The 15,395-nt window shown below is 36.9% G+C and overlaps 2 protein-coding genes across 2 annotated transcripts; both read left to right on the top strand.

The window, feature by feature from the left end:
* Positions 1-1,022: 1,022 nt before the first annotated feature.
* On the top strand, positions 1,023-4,180 carry LOC132046038 (UDP-glucose 6-dehydrogenase 3). Its single transcript, XM_059436587.1, has 2 exons — positions 1,023-1,177; positions 2,452-4,180. The coding sequence occupies exon 2, from the start codon at positions 2,474-2,476 to the stop codon at positions 3,914-3,916; it is 1,443 nt and encodes a 480-aa protein (XP_059292570.1). The 5' UTR covers positions 1,023-1,177; positions 2,452-2,473; the 3' UTR covers positions 3,917-4,180.
* A 922-nt stretch (positions 4,181-5,102) lies between these two features.
* On the top strand, positions 5,103-7,544 carry LOC132046037 (uncharacterized). The gene has a single exon (XM_059436586.1). It carries the CDS (start codon positions 5,847-5,849, stop codon positions 7,230-7,232), a length of 1,386 nt encoding a protein of 461 aa, XP_059292569.1. The 5' UTR covers positions 5,103-5,846; the 3' UTR covers positions 7,233-7,544.
* The last annotated feature ends 7,851 nt before the right edge of the window (positions 7,545-15,395 follow it).

Genomic DNA, 15,395 nt, shown 5'->3' with positions numbered 1-15,395 from the left:
ACCAGAATGCACCTACCTCGAAGGGTAGCGCCACCGACCAGCTTTGACAGTGGTGCGTGAATCGTCAAACCGCGTGGGAAAATATACCAATCTCAGCTGGCTTACAGCCAAAACTATTCCATCTTTCCCCAGTTGACAATAACAATTCTTTTATTCTATATCCACTTATTAGTATTCTATATGAAAAGCAAAATTTGGACTCTTATGAAAACTAGACGCTTTCCGAGAGGACACTCTATAAAATTGTCAATAAAGTTATTCAATTTCGTTTTTTACAATTTATTATATTATGTTAGACGGGTACATCCCGCGTCATCAAATAATTTTTTAGTATTATGAAAATAAGAAATTCACATCACAATAGTTTAAATTTTAACCCCAGTTGTATCATATAAATTCGATGGAAAGCGATTAAATAAACATGTCATTTTTGTTTTACTTAGCACGTGTCCTCTCTATTTCGTTTTATATAACAGTATATACTTATTAATTCATTTAGAAATGAATGACATATTTTTATATTTAAAAAGATTTAACTTACTTTTTTTATTTTATCCTCAATGACATACTTTTATAGTCATTGGAATCTCATTATATTTTTAAAATCACAAATTTCAATTTTTTTAATTCCTTTCTTAAATTTGTCAAGTTATCTGATATAAATTGACAAAAAGATTAATAAATATTTAAATAGGTAAAAATTTATTTCACCTGGTATTTATATATATATACAATTCCAATAAATGCAAGATGTTTATCTTGCATACACATAATTTTGACTTAACCATAATTAAATAATGTGTAACATCACTTTCATTTTTACTAATTACTAAAGTTAAATTAATTTTGCTGTAAACGTTCAGTATCAGTAAAAAAGTAGTACGGAGTAGTATTTAATCAAAACCGCAACTGACGAATACAATGTTCGCTTTACGTGTGGAGGCATTTCGTTGATCTCTCCACATCAGTGCCGAAAACGTGAAAAAGTAGTAAATTTATTTATTTAAAATTTTAAATTATTTTCCTCAAAAAGTTCCCTTATTAAAGACTCACACTCTTACAGATCTTAGATCTGCAACTACTATATATAGAACGTACCCGCTCTCTTCTCCTTCATAACACACTTACAGATCCATTTTTTTCCTCTTTTCATTTTGTCGTAAAATTCATCTCACAGGTACGAATTTTCCAATTGCTTTTCTTATTCCTTTCTTAATTTCAGTTACGCTCTTTGCAGTTACAAGATATTGTGTATTAGTACCTCGCAATCCTTCTTTTTATTCTCAGCTTGCTATATTTGTTGGATTTTGTAGATCAAAATTGTGAATTTTGTGGTATTTATAAGGTTAGTGTGAGGAAAATAGCTGAAATTACATGATTGCAAGCATTTATTACTCAGCTTGTTATATTTGTTGGATTTTGTAGATCAAAAGGTGTGATTTTGGTTGTATTTTTAAGGTTAATTTGAGGGGGAAAAGTTGATTTACAAAGCTCTGTGTATAACATTGCAAGCATTTATGATTCAGCTTTTATATATTTGTTCGACTTCATAGATCAAGAAGTGAGAATTTGTGTTGTATTTTTAAGGTCAATTGAGGGAAATAGTTGATTTACATGATTTGGTGTATTGCATCGCAAGCATTTATGAGTCAGCTCGCTATAATTGTTTGAATTTACGGTAAAAAGTGTTAATTTTGTGATATTTTAAAGATAATATGAGGAAAAAAGCTGTCTTTTTCGTGATTTTGATTAGCTATGAAAGTGCTGGCTTATACATGAATGAATTGTTAGATTTTGATTAGATCTATGTGTTTGCTGAGATCATTCAAAGATGGATCTAAAATAAATATGATTTGTAGTGGATGATCTGAATGTCTTTGTATTAGATCTGGTCAAGATCATGGTTACTGAATATCATTTCCTCTGACAAAGTGACATTTGTTAATTGTGTTGAATCAGTGAAATGCCCTTATTTTCAGTTGTTTGATAAACATATCAGGTTGAGTTCCGAAATTGCATGTTAATGTAATCCTCTGAATGTAAAATTTCCTCTTCCATTTTACTGTAATAGTTGGACATGTTGTGTTTTTAGTGTATTCTTGTTCAGGCAACCTATCTTTTGTATGCATTTTCTTCTTGTTTCCTCTGCAACGAGAAATGCATGAAACAGTAAGTTTTTCTGTTTAGGTGTTACATTTATAGTTAAGAATGTAGATCTTGTGGTAAGTATTAGGCAGATAGTTTGATAGTGGTGAATATTCCAATTATTATTATTATGGACGTCGTGATCAGACCTAAGCATTTGCTGAAGGGGTTAACTGTTATACACGTGTTAAAGCTTTTAGTTGATTGGTTTATGCATGTTCTCTGATATGTTGTTTATTGGACATGATGGATTTTTCGCGGCCTTGAGAAGTGCCTAAAAAATATGTGAACTATTGTATGTTACAGAGTTAAAAAAGAAGAAAGGAAAATGGTGAAGATTTGCTGCATAGGAGCTGGATATGTTGGTGGCCCCACCATGGCCGTCATTGCACTCAAATGTCCCAGCATTGAAGTGGCCGTTGTTGATATCTCTGTGCCTCGCATCACTGCCTGGAACAGTGACCAGCTCCCTATCTATGAGCCAGGCCTTGACGATGTAGTTAAGCAATGCCGGGGCAAGAACCTCTTCTTCAGCACAGATGTGGAGAAACATGTACGTGAGGCTGATATAGTTTTTGTTTCTGTCAACACTCCTACCAAGACAAGGGGTCTTGGAGCAGGCAAGGCTGCAGATCTTACTTACTGGGAGAGTGCAGCCCGTATGATTGCCGATGTCTCAAAATCTGACAAGATAGTTGTTGAGAAATCAACTGTTCCAGTAAAAACTGCTGAGGCAATTGAAAAGATTTTGACCCACAACAGCAAGGGAATTAACTTCCAGATCCTCTCAAACCCTGAATTTCTTGCAGAGGGTACTGCAATTGAAGACCTCTTTAAACCTGACAGGGTACTAATTGGAGGCCGGGAAACTCCAGGAGGCCAGAAGGCTATCCAAGCATTGAAGGATGTTTATGCTCATTGGGTTCCTGAAGAAAATATCATTACCACCAACTTGTGGTCCGCTGAGCTCTCAAAGTTGGCTGCCAATGCATTCTTGGCACAAAGAATCTCTTCTGTGAATGCCATGTCAGCTCTCTGTGAGGCTACAGGAGCAAATGTTTCACAGGTGGCATATGCTGTTGGTAAGGACTCAAGGATTGGTCCCAAGTTCCTCAACGCTAGTGTTGGTTTTGGCGGATCTTGCTTCCAGAAGGATATTCTGAACCTGGTTTACATTTGCGAGTGCAATGGTCTGCCTGAGGTTGCTGAATACTGGAAACAAGTTATCAAGATCAACGACTATCAGAAGAGTCGTTTTGTCAATCGCGTTGTTGCCTCTATGTTCAACACAGTCTCAAACAAGAAAGTTGCAATTCTAGGTTTTGCTTTCAAGAAGGACACTGGCGATACTCGTGAGACCCCTGCTATTGATGTATGCAAGGGACTGTTGGGGGATAAGGCTAGGTTGAGCATATACGATCCGCAGGTGCAAGAGGACCAAATCCAGAGGGACCTCTCGATGAAGAAGTTTGACTGGGATCATCCCCTTCACCTCCAGCCAATGAGTCCCACAACCGTGAAACAAGTCGGTGTTACTTGGGATGCCTACGAGGCAACAAAGGATGCCCATGCTGTTTGCATTCTCACAGAGTGGGATGAGTTCAAGACCCTTGATTACCAGAGGATATATGAAAACATGCAAAAACCCGCTTTCATTTTTGATGGCAGGAATGTTGTGAACGCTGACAAACTAAGAGAGATTGGCTTTATCGTCTACTCAATTGGTAAGCCGCTTGATGCCTGGCTTAAGGACATGCCTGCTGTCGCTTAAGAGCATTTTTCGAGTGGCTTGTTTTGGTCTTAAAGATATTAGTTGTCGGATAATCATCAGCTGGGATTCTTTACTATTTTTTTTACCACTTCAATTTCTGTTTCGTTTTATCCATTGTAGTCATAAGACCACCGTTGTCACTATCTGAGTCGCATGTAAGATTTTTTCTGTTTCTTTTGTATTGAGGATACTTCTTTTATCATTTACTTGTCATGTCGGAGGATTTATTTGTTCGATTATGAAGGGTATTTAAGTTTTGGACCACATTCTGTTTTTCTTTGAGTTTGGTATGAATTTGGTGTTCCTTTCAATTGATTTACTTTCGTGTCGGTAGTCTTTAAGCTAGATGCTTTTAGAATCTTTTCCTGGTTAGTACAAGATTCAGCATTACAGACTTAAATAATTAATCAATTCCAGCTTGAAAGGGCGTTAGTCTTGCAATCATTTATTTCCATGTGTTAGTGAGTAGTTGTCTTCCTCTTTGTCTGCTTCAAACAAGGGTTGGTTAGGCTGGACTTTTATTATATAAAATCCAAAAAAGAAGGTCTTTACATCACACGATTGTAGTGTAGCTGATTTTGGTGCTCTAAGCTAAGATCTAACGAGTCATTCATTCTCAAATGGGCCTAAATCAGAGTTCCACGATCCAAGTAATTTGCGGGGCCTAAAGGATGGGTTTGAGAATATGACAAGGCGGAGAAAGCAGCCATATAAACCAACTTTTTTGAACCTTACTGAGAATCCTAAAGTTTGTTTCAACATATATTCCAGATTGTGAATATACGACAGATTCAGAATTTAAACTCAATGATTCAACCTTTAAAGTTTTTAGCATTGAACCTGCTAATTGTTGCAGTTTTAGTCAATTTTTATGCATAAATTTTATATTCCGCATAATAAGTATTGGGGTTAAGATGAACTCGATACTATAAGTGACTGTGAGACATTAATGGAGTACACTTACTATATACAATACACACTATGCTTGCTTCTGCTGTCACAAACGAGTAGTAGATGTACAAATTTTTGCATCATTGACTTAAAATCTCGAATCTATCTCTTGAGGAAAAATGTAAGAATTCTTTCTTAAAATCCTTAATAAGCCCATGGGAATTTTTTTTTTTTTTTTTGTTTCTTTTTTTTTTTTTTTTTTTTTGTAGCCCATGGGAATTAGTAACCATTGTCTTGTTTGGTTGTCAAGGTGACTTGTCTAATTTCTCAATTTTTTTTACCCCTTTCCATCAATTGGTTGTAAAGTAGAGTTAATTCTGGCCATGTGAGTTTTCCAAAGTTTAACCGGTTCCAAGTCCAATTAAAAGAAAAATGTTAAGCACCCACATTGACCAACAACTTAGCGGTGATTAAAAAGTGAAAATTTATCTTAGAAACTTGATATAAATTTTATACTCCTACTAATTTAAGCTGCCCAGACTTTTTTGAGACCTTCTTATTCTTTTTGTCCTATTGATTGATTTTGCGAAAAAAAGGATGACGTGTCAAATCTTTGCTTGCATGCAAGGCTTTCTCCTCTATTAGTCCAATAGGATATAAAGACTTAAAAATCACCAAAAGGCAAAAGCACTAATACCACCAAGAATTCAAGATTTTCAAGAACTCTGTTTCTGCTCACTCTCTAATTGGTTGGTTTCTGAATATATATAAACTCCCAAAAAAAAAACCGTAACAACCCATTTTCTCCATTTAGTTAGAGTTGAACTTAGTTTGTTTTATTCTTTCGGCAAATGGAGAAGCGGACTTAAAAGGGTTTCCTTTAGTCCTATATATAGTGAGCATCTGAGTTTTACTTCTGAATACACAATTCCCATTACTGATTTCTTGAATTCTTTGAGCTTTCCCTTTTAGTCCGCCATTATTCTTTCAACATTTCTTACTGATCTTTCCTCTTCAAGATTCTTTTTACGAACCCCAAATGGAAGAAACACAAGAACAAAAGTATATGTGCAAGTTTTGTGATAAGAGTTGCAATAGTAGCAGGTCATTGGGAGGTCACATGCGTGGTCATTTAGCTTTGATTTCAGCTGCAAAGAAGCAGAAAGATAGCAAAATGGGTTCTGAAGAAGAAGAAGAAGTTGCAAATCATACCCTTGAAGATTTCAGCATTTCAGATGGTAGCATGAGTCAAGAAAAGGACAATGATATCAACATTAATGATGGTGAAGATGTTGACTCAATTGGTTATGGTTTAAGAGAAAATCCAAGAAAATCTTGGAGGGTTTCTGATTTAAAGCGTTGGTCTTTGAAAACGACAAATCTCTGTAAAGAATGTGGTAAAGAATTTCCCTCCATGAAAGCTCTTGCAGGTCACTTAAGGACTCATTCAAAGAAAGGGACTGAAAAAAATCATATTTGCGCGAAATGTGGGAAAGGGTTTGCTTCAATGAGGGCTCTTTTTGGTCACATGAAAGTTCACTCGAAAAGATCAAGGGTTGAATTTGATCATCAAGATTCTGAATCGAAACAGAGCTTATCGGATTTCGATACCGTTATTTGCCCTATTCGGAAGAAGAGATCAAAGATAAAATACAATGCAAACCCTTCTTTTTCTGGTTTGAATGAATCTTCTTCTGCAATTAGTGAAGTTGATGAAATGCTAGAAGCTGCTAAGTGTTTGATGATGTTGGCATCCGGTGTTAGGGACTGGGATGAATACATTTCGATTTCGGAGAATACTAAAAGTGAAAATGTCATTCTTGATAGTGAAACATTTCACTGTGCTAATGGAATTTTTGATGGTTATGAAAAGACTTATGAAATTGATGAATTTTCAGACAGGTTGATGTTGATCAACGCTGAGATCACAAAGGTCTGCTACTCTACTGAAGTGCAATTTGAGAATGATCCAAGTACATCAGTTGTGATGGGGGATTTTTCTTTTCTGAATTCTTGTTCACTTAAGAATGCAGGGGTTGATTTTCATCCAGAGACAAATCTTTTAGTATCTGATATGGTTAGTTCCCAGCTTGAAAGCATTGATGACAGTTCAGTTGAATTGGGAACAATTGGAATAATCAGGAAAAGTTCTGAGCCTATCAAAAGTTCGAAGGATCACAAATGCCCAATATGCTTCAAGGTTTTTCCATCAGGCCAATCTTTGGGAGGGCACAAGAGGGCTCATTACACTGGATTCACTGAGAGCAGAACTAAAGAGACTATGGTGAAAAAATTGGAGGACCTTGCTGATAATCATAAATCTTTTGATCTGAATAAGCTTGTAAATGATGTGGTGGATGGAGGGGAAAAAGATGTTGAGCTCAAGCTTTGGTGGGTTGGAAGCGACGATGCGCTGATGAGATAAAATTGAGATAATTCATGATTCATTCTTAGTTTCTGCTTAAGAGGTTTTAAAACTAGACAATTCATGATTCTTTTTTTGTGTTTGAATTTCATCATTGTAAAGATAGTTTCTGAGTCTTGGAATAGTTCAACAGTTCTGTAATAACACAGGAATGATTTGAGTTTCCAGTTTGCTGCCTAAACCATAATGTGAATGTGGCATACAAATTACAACGTTGCTGTTTACTTTCTGTTCATGGCATTCTTGCATTGTACATTTTCTCCCAGGTCACTTTACATTCTGTGGCTACTGTGCTGTCTAGAGTTGGATTTAATTTGTATACATTCACTGAAATATTAAATTGAAGAACCAAAAACTTCAAAGTACAAGAAAAACATATTTTAATTGAAGAACCAAAACTGGAAAGTACAAGAAAAGCACAATGAAATACATTGAAAAATACATCAAGTACATCCCTCTCTATTTCGGCACGTTGTTCTCTTGTGGCCACTTCCCTTGCCAATTGAGCACTTGTTTCTCCTCTCCTTTACACGTCCTTTGGGCTTAAAAGATTTTGCTATGCCAGAGATACACTTTATTCTCTTCCTTCCAAGTTGGTTTGGCTTCCCATCACACTCTTCGACATCAACATCATGATCATCCGTATCCATTGAATGATCACCCATGCTCTCATTTTGCATTGAATTTGCATCCACTGGCTGTTGTGGGGGTGGGGGTGGTGCTGCTGATGTTGACGCTGCTTGAGACCTCTCAACAACATTTATTCTCAAAACAGGCCTACAACCATCAGCGACAACATCAAGCATATACAACACCACATGCTTATCATTCGTTATGAAAGAAGTGAGCTTTTCCCTTGCGTGGGCGAGTATTAATCATATAACTAATGCGCAAGTCGTGGGGGTCACAATCTAACTCCCAGCTTTCCTTTACGCTCTCAACCAAATCGTTATACGTACCATTGCGACTCACGGCTATCGGCATTGTCACCTTGCTCGCAGAATTCCAAATCCAATATTTTGGGGTCTCCACCCATTCACTCATGTAATCACCACCTACTATAACATATTCTCCAATAGGCGCCATACTAAAGATATAATAGACTATTGCTATGGTCGATGCCTAGACTTAGAACAGTACCAGATTCAGACCAATAAAGCAGCAAGGATACGACTCTTTTAATGGAGAATTGACTCTACAAGAGGATTAGAACAAAAAAAAATCCACTACCAATAGACGCGAACGGAATTGGCACATGATAATTGAGCTTTGACAACAATGGTGAAAATAATTCGAGCTTCTTTTCAATGATTTCTAAGATATTTAAGTTATAATGACTGAAGTGGGGAAGAAATCCGTCGTTTGGGACTGATTTTCAGATGAAAAGCCAAAAATTTGGCTTGAAACGGGATCGGAAAAGTGCAGAAATGGGGAGCAACGAGCTTTTGGAGGGAGGGAACAAAAAAAAATTAGGCTGCTAAATTGGGGTAATTAAATGTTGGTGGTTGGGGAGCTGTTTTGTACTCGAAGGATCACTTTCTTCGGCCTCAACATCTTCATCATTGCTTCCGGCGTCTTTATTTTCATCGCCAAGATCATCGAAGTCAAAGTCCGGAGCTGGAGGCAAGGCAGCCGAGGCATTTAGCTTGAGTCTTCGGGCTTCTTCGATTTTCTCATCAAGGTTGCCAATTCCCTGTTTGACTTGTTTAAGGGTGAACCTTAGAACATTCCAAGTAGGGAATTCACCATGATGAATGACCCGAGACTCTTGAGCTTTAACAAAGGCACGAGCTTCGTCCCGCTAAAGAAGAGCTTCATCACACTCACTTTGAAGGACGATGTTCTCTTTTATGCCAGCATCTTGTTCAGCTTCTAGCCTTTTTATCTCCAGAGTTTGCTGATAGCTTTGCTACTTCCACATACCAAGTTGAAGACTGTTCATGGTCCATCGCAATCCTTTCATCATCAACATGTGAAAGCTTAGTATTTAGTCTCTGAACTTCAGCATCTAAGAAAGATTCATTCTGAACACTGAGCTACAGGGCTCTATCTTGAGAATCAAATTCAAGTTAAAACCTGGCAAGATGTTCCTGGAGCCCATCGGCCTGCTGGCTGTAAGCTTCCTTGTCTTCCTTCATTTTTCGAGATCTTGGTTGGCTTTTTGCAGGGAAGCCTTCATCTGTTCAAGCTCAGCCTTCAAGGCTGGGATGTCGCCAGTTAGCTGAGAGTCCCTTCTGTTGAGCTCAGATTTATAGAATTCTATCTCGCGATTCTTGTCCTCTAAGTCGGCATTTTTTTAGTTTGTCAAAATCCTTAATGCATCGCTTTCTTAACCTTCACCAACTAGGACCCCGGACTAAATAAAGAAAGAAGTACGGGGTCAGGAATTGTCATTGAAAGGAAGCTAATGAAACAAATAAATGAACTGGGAAAATCTTACCCGAGAAGAAGCATGCAAACCTTCATTAAAAATCTTACTCGAGACCAAAAGCATTGGAAAACCTTTGGTATTACAAGAACCATTACAAGACACTTCCACTCGGATGTCTACTAAACAAACCTGGGAACCATTTTGTCCTTTATGAAGGAGCTAGTTCCAAAGACTGGTTAAACTTGGGGACTTCTTGACCAAAGACTCAGCCTCGGTGATGAGTTGGCAAAATGCGTGGAAAGTAGCAAATTAGCAAGGTGAACATCTATCGTAGATCCCGGCCTGACCCTCTTAGCCACTATATCGTCATCCTCGATTTCTTTATCGTCATCAACAATGACGGTATGGTAAGATGGGTGGCTCGACGGCCTCGGAGTCGGTTTTCCTGGAAGAGGAGTAGAAGAAAGGTGCGTTATTGTTTTTATTTTATTTTTAGAAGACCTTGAGGTCTTCTTCTTCTTTGCCTTCTGAATAGAAGACGAACCCACGACCACGGTAGCTGGATTCTGACACTCTAGGATAGGGTCTATCGGAGCGACCCTCGAAAAATGTTCATAATAAACAAGGATTGCACTCAAAAAAGAAAGGAAGTTGGAGCGCATGAATATAAAATATATATATTAGAGCCAAGACTCACTATGATTTTTGGGTTTCCATCGATCGCGAGAGATCTCTTTCCACTTCCGGGAATCACAGCTCGAGACATCAAGAAGGGCTTGCACCGGAGAGTGCAAATCGGTGGGTGGATAGATTTTGTTGGCTTTGCAAGCATAAGAAAGAAAAGGAGGTGAGTACACCAAAAGGCGAAATAGGAGTTGAAAAGGGTGAACGCTTACATGTTGGATTCCATACTTCCGGGATGGGCATGTTCGCCTTGTCGACGATCTCTACTGTGGGAACAGCAACAAATCTTTCTATCCATCCTCGATCATTATCGTCGTCCAAGCATCGATTAGTGAGGATCTACCACGCTCGGAGATGACTCCACCTAAAATTTTCGTTCAAAGTAAAAGGCTTATTTGCTTTATCAGCCAAAAACTGGATATAGGCTATGACCTCCAGACAGACGGACCAATTTAACCAAGGCAACCATTGCAACATTTGCACATCTCAATAACCACCGAGTCGATTGTCAGATCTAAACCAAATGTGAACGAATATGTGTACATATTAGAAAAACCTGGTCTGTGTTTGGTCATGGCATCTTCAGGATCAGGGATAATGTTGTTAAAAAGGTGTCCCCATTTGCAGTCGATACGAACCTGGGGAGAGTGTCGGCAGTGATACAAGAGGGATAGTTATCAACCATTTTAGCTCTATCACTTTGAGTATTTACTTTCTTGGAAGCAAAGTCATCGTTGAAGTTGAATCTACTAGGGATAAATGAATAAAAAGACTCTTTGGCCAGAATTGGGGAATTATCGCCTTCGGCGTTATTGTCGCCGGTTGGCAGCAACGAAGCAGATAAAAGAGAAGCAGCGGATGCATATGAAGGTTTGGGTTTACTCATATTTCTGGATGATTAATGTATAGATTCAAGTAAAATTGAAGATGAATAAGCTTTAACGTGAGAGCAAGAAGTATCTTTGTGATGAATGAAAGAAGGTTAAGAGAAGGGTAAATGAGATTAAGATAAGCTTCTTGAAATTTTATCACACGGAGCGTCATGATTACAAGTCGATTCAAAAAATCCGAACCGCCCAGTTTCGCCAATTCGGGCAGGACATGTGGATAAAAATAGAAGAATCGAAGAGTCGTACATCACATCAGAAGTCAGAGCAAACTTCTTCCTGCCATTAAGTGGTGATAGGTCCCGTAACGTTTCAATTCCACTCCTCGGTACCACTTCTTTACACCGAAGAGTAGGGGGACTATCTGTATACATGTCAAAATATAGCTCAACACGTGGCAAAGTGGTATTGCAGCACATGGCGGAAGAAGGTGGAACGTTGCAAATTATCTCATTTAATTTGAGTAAGGAGCCCCGGAGACATCCGAAGTAAATTTACAAAGGCAATAGCACCGGGCCATTAATGGGAGAATAACGTTACATGACCGGTCCGGATACGGAGCAAACGTTACGATTTAGCATTAAAGCAATATTTATTGCCCATTATTATTCATTATTAGGATTTAATCACAAGTTAAGAGCTTATGTACTTGTACTATAAAAGGAGTTTAACAGCCCTGGGAAAGATCATCGAATAACAATTATTTTACACTCATTCTTTGCGATTCAGTCTTTTCAATTAGCTATCATATTTATACTTTAGTACCATAATAGCTCTCATCTTCTTAGAGCAGGAGCTAATATTTGTTCCACCGAAGGAACCCCACGAAGGATTTGCTCCAAGGATCAACCACATCCAGGCTTATTTATTCAATTATAGCTTATTTAACCTTCAATATATTTTTACCTTACTGATTATAATAATTAACATTGATTTTATTTCATTCATTCATAACTAAACAAATAACGAATTTTTTAAACCACAAATAAATTCAACTCTCTTTTTAGGGAAAAGGGTCAAATATACCCCTCTACTTTAGTTTAATAGTTAGATATATCCTCCGTTAGTCAAAGTAGATAAATATACCCCTTCCGTTAAGAAAGTACACAAATATACCCCTCAGTTGACAGAATCCCTAATTCCACTATTAATTACCCGATTTAACTTAAAAAAACTCATGCCTGACCCACCCCGACCCGCAAATTAAATTCTTTCCACCCAAATATACCCACCACCACTATAACCGACCCACCACCACCACCACTTGCATGTTTTCTTCCGTTAGTCAAAGTGGATAGTAAATAGTTTGGGAGGGTAACAGTACCACCCCATAGTTTTGTACCACCACCCCATAGTTTGGGAGGGTAACAGTACCACCCCATAGTTTTTAACCACTAAACTTGCAAAACATAGATTAGTTTAGGGAGGGTTTTAGGTATTTAATCTTTTTCTTTTCTGAGAAATAAACCAAAGTTGAAATTCTTTATAGTAAAAAGTGGCGAAAAAGAAATGTTCGATAACCGGTGGGACAGTCATCCAATTAGTCACTAATCCAGCATACTTAAAATTTAGTAGAGCAAAAGAACTTCAAGATATAAGATCAATCCTTCACCCCCTTTATAACAATCTGATGAAAGCTAAAAGCATAAAGCTTCCTATAATGAAGCTAATCCAGAAACTAGTAGCTTATTGTGGAATTATTCTCTTTATAAAGTTCCTTTTCAGATAATCACACTATTAGCTTGAAACTGATTATCTTAGTCATGACACAAAGACGAATTTCTCATTACTATAAGTGCTAGTAATAGCTGTCACTAGAACTTGCAACTCAAAGAACTAACAAAAAGCATTTAACTGCACATTGGACTATTATAAATGAGGATATAACTTACATAGCTCCGAAGTTCCCCCAGCAAATGTTTCACCAAAATGTTGTTGTCACTAGAACAACCTTATTGAAATGTGAAATTTGACAGTTTCTTCTCTGCTTCATTTTTGCTGCATGCACTGGAAAAAAAACAAGAGAAAATTGTAATTTCATTATAATTAAATAATGCCAAAAATGGTAAACTAACAAACAAAAGATGATCCAAATGACAAAAAGAAGAATAGACGGAAGAAAACATGCAAGGATGGTTATGAAGAATTTACTGGTTGTGGTGGTGGTGGTTGTGTTGGGTCGGTTGTAGTGGTGGTGGGTATATTTGGGTGGAAATAATTTAATTTGCAGGCCGGGGCAGGTCGGGCATGGTTTTTTTAAGTTAAATCGGATAATTAATGGTGTAATTGGGGATTTTGTTAACTGAGGGGTATATTTGTGTACTTTCTTAATGGAAGAGGTATATTTATCTACTTTGACTAACGGAAAGGGTATATTTATCTACTTTGACTAACGGAGGGTATATTTAACTATTAAACTAAAGTAGAGGGGTATATTTGACCCTTTTCCCCTCTTTTAGGGTAGACAAGTTTATTAAATATAGTCCTATACAATGTGGATTACTTATTGCCGTCTGCCTTGAACTTTAGGATTTTTTACCTTTTTGAACAAATATATTTAAACTTTAGAGTTAATTTGTATGCGACCTTTTTAATTCGTTTAACCGGATGAAGACCTGAAATTGCTACTCCAGGAGCTTGTGAGAATTCCTATCACTGTCGAAATCATAATTCTTCACAGTACATAAGTTGGAGTTGAACAAACTATAATTATCAACTTACCATACCGTAGGTACAATCCGAAACCAATAATAAAGGAACCGAATTAATTTGTTATGGAGATAATGGAGTATCCGTTAAAACTAATTAAAAATTGAAATTATAAATTTTCAAAATAGTACCATACCATGAATACCACTAGTGGGTGCAGCTGGTCTTCAGAACTTCAAAATGCAAATAAAGAGATTGTAAATTCCATTGTCCATGTCAAGGCATTAGCACTAGAGATGTTATTAGTGGAATTTTTATAGGATCCTAGAAATATGGATAAAGCCTGGCTCTTAAATTAATACTCGAAATCATCCACACTTTCTTTAGATTATCAATGAAATCAACAAAGAGAATTCATCAAGATAATGAAAGCTCATGTCTTCAATAGGTAATTCTTCATTTAATATAATTAAGGCAGAAAACAACCTCTTAAATTTTTCAGAATATTTTAATTAGATATTCAAAGTTTCAAACAAAAAAATTGATTCAATTACATGAATATATAACAAAATATCTCTATTATATTAGACACTTCCCACTTAGAGCGACTGCGCAACTCCTCTTATGTAAGTAAATTAACTAACTAAAATATGTCATATAATTATACACAGCAGACATAACAAACAAAAGAGAATATGTAATCCACTCTTCCTTTGTCTCAATTTAGCTAATACAGATCACGAAGTTCCCAACTTTGGGTATTCACGACAATAATATTAATATGCTCCATTAGAAGGTGACTTCTATGAGTTCGATATTACTGCTTCAAAGAAGTATAATAAACAAATTGTTAGTTTTCGAAAAGGCAAATTAGGGTTAGATATATGTGAAAGGGGTAGAATATAAGTATACATGGTGTAAAATGAAAAACATGTTCCGTTACATCACACCTCAACGTTTATTTCTATTTTTTCACGCACAGTTTTTGTGAAAGACATGCTATACACCATGTTTGCCTGAACTGTCCAATACTCCAATATGCACATTTTGTCATGTGCGTAGGTGTTCACTTGGGTCTTGGAATAGGCCTTAATTAGTTCGAGTGTCTAAGTGAAATAGGCCTTAATTAGTTCAAGAGACTATATATATATAGGCCAAAGTCATAGACAACCCCATAAACTTTTTCACATATTCCTCATGGCTGCCTAAACCTAAGATTGTTCCAATTTGATATCTAAACCAATACACATTTGAACCCATTGAGCTCCTTTTGCTGAGGTGGCAAAATGTGTTTAATGCACCCTCTTTAAGCGCGTGAAACGATTTTTTTTCCATCTTATATACCTAATAATTTAATCTAAATAATTATTTTAAAAAAATAACTAAAAATATGGACGAAGACAACTGGACCGGTCTTCCTCCTCAATTCTTCCATCCAAATTAACTAAAAAAAATCAATTCTTCCATCCAACTAAATCTGATACATATTCCCTCCATTCCCGTCATATCTTCCCTCCATTCCCTCTATTCTCTCCATTCCCGTCATTCCCGTCATCTCTTCTATCTTTTTTT

This window comes from Lycium ferocissimum, unplaced genomic scaffold (genome assembly GCF_029784015.1).
Source record: "Lycium ferocissimum isolate CSIRO_LF1 unplaced genomic scaffold, AGI_CSIRO_Lferr_CH_V1 ctg914, whole genome shotgun sequence".
NCBI lineage: Eukaryota > Viridiplantae > Streptophyta > Magnoliopsida > Solanales > Solanaceae > Lycium > Lycium ferocissimum.
This window is presented reverse-complemented; position numbering and strand designations above follow the sequence as displayed.

Excerpts from the sequence above, each read along its gene's own strand:
- LOC132046038 (XM_059436587.1), top strand. The coding sequence starts at position 2,474 with ATGGTGAAGATTTGCTGCATAGGAGCTGGATATGTTGGTGGCCCCACC.
- LOC132046037 (XM_059436586.1), top strand. The coding sequence starts at position 5,847 with ATGGAAGAAACACAAGAACAAAAGTATATGTGCAAGTTTTGTGATAAG.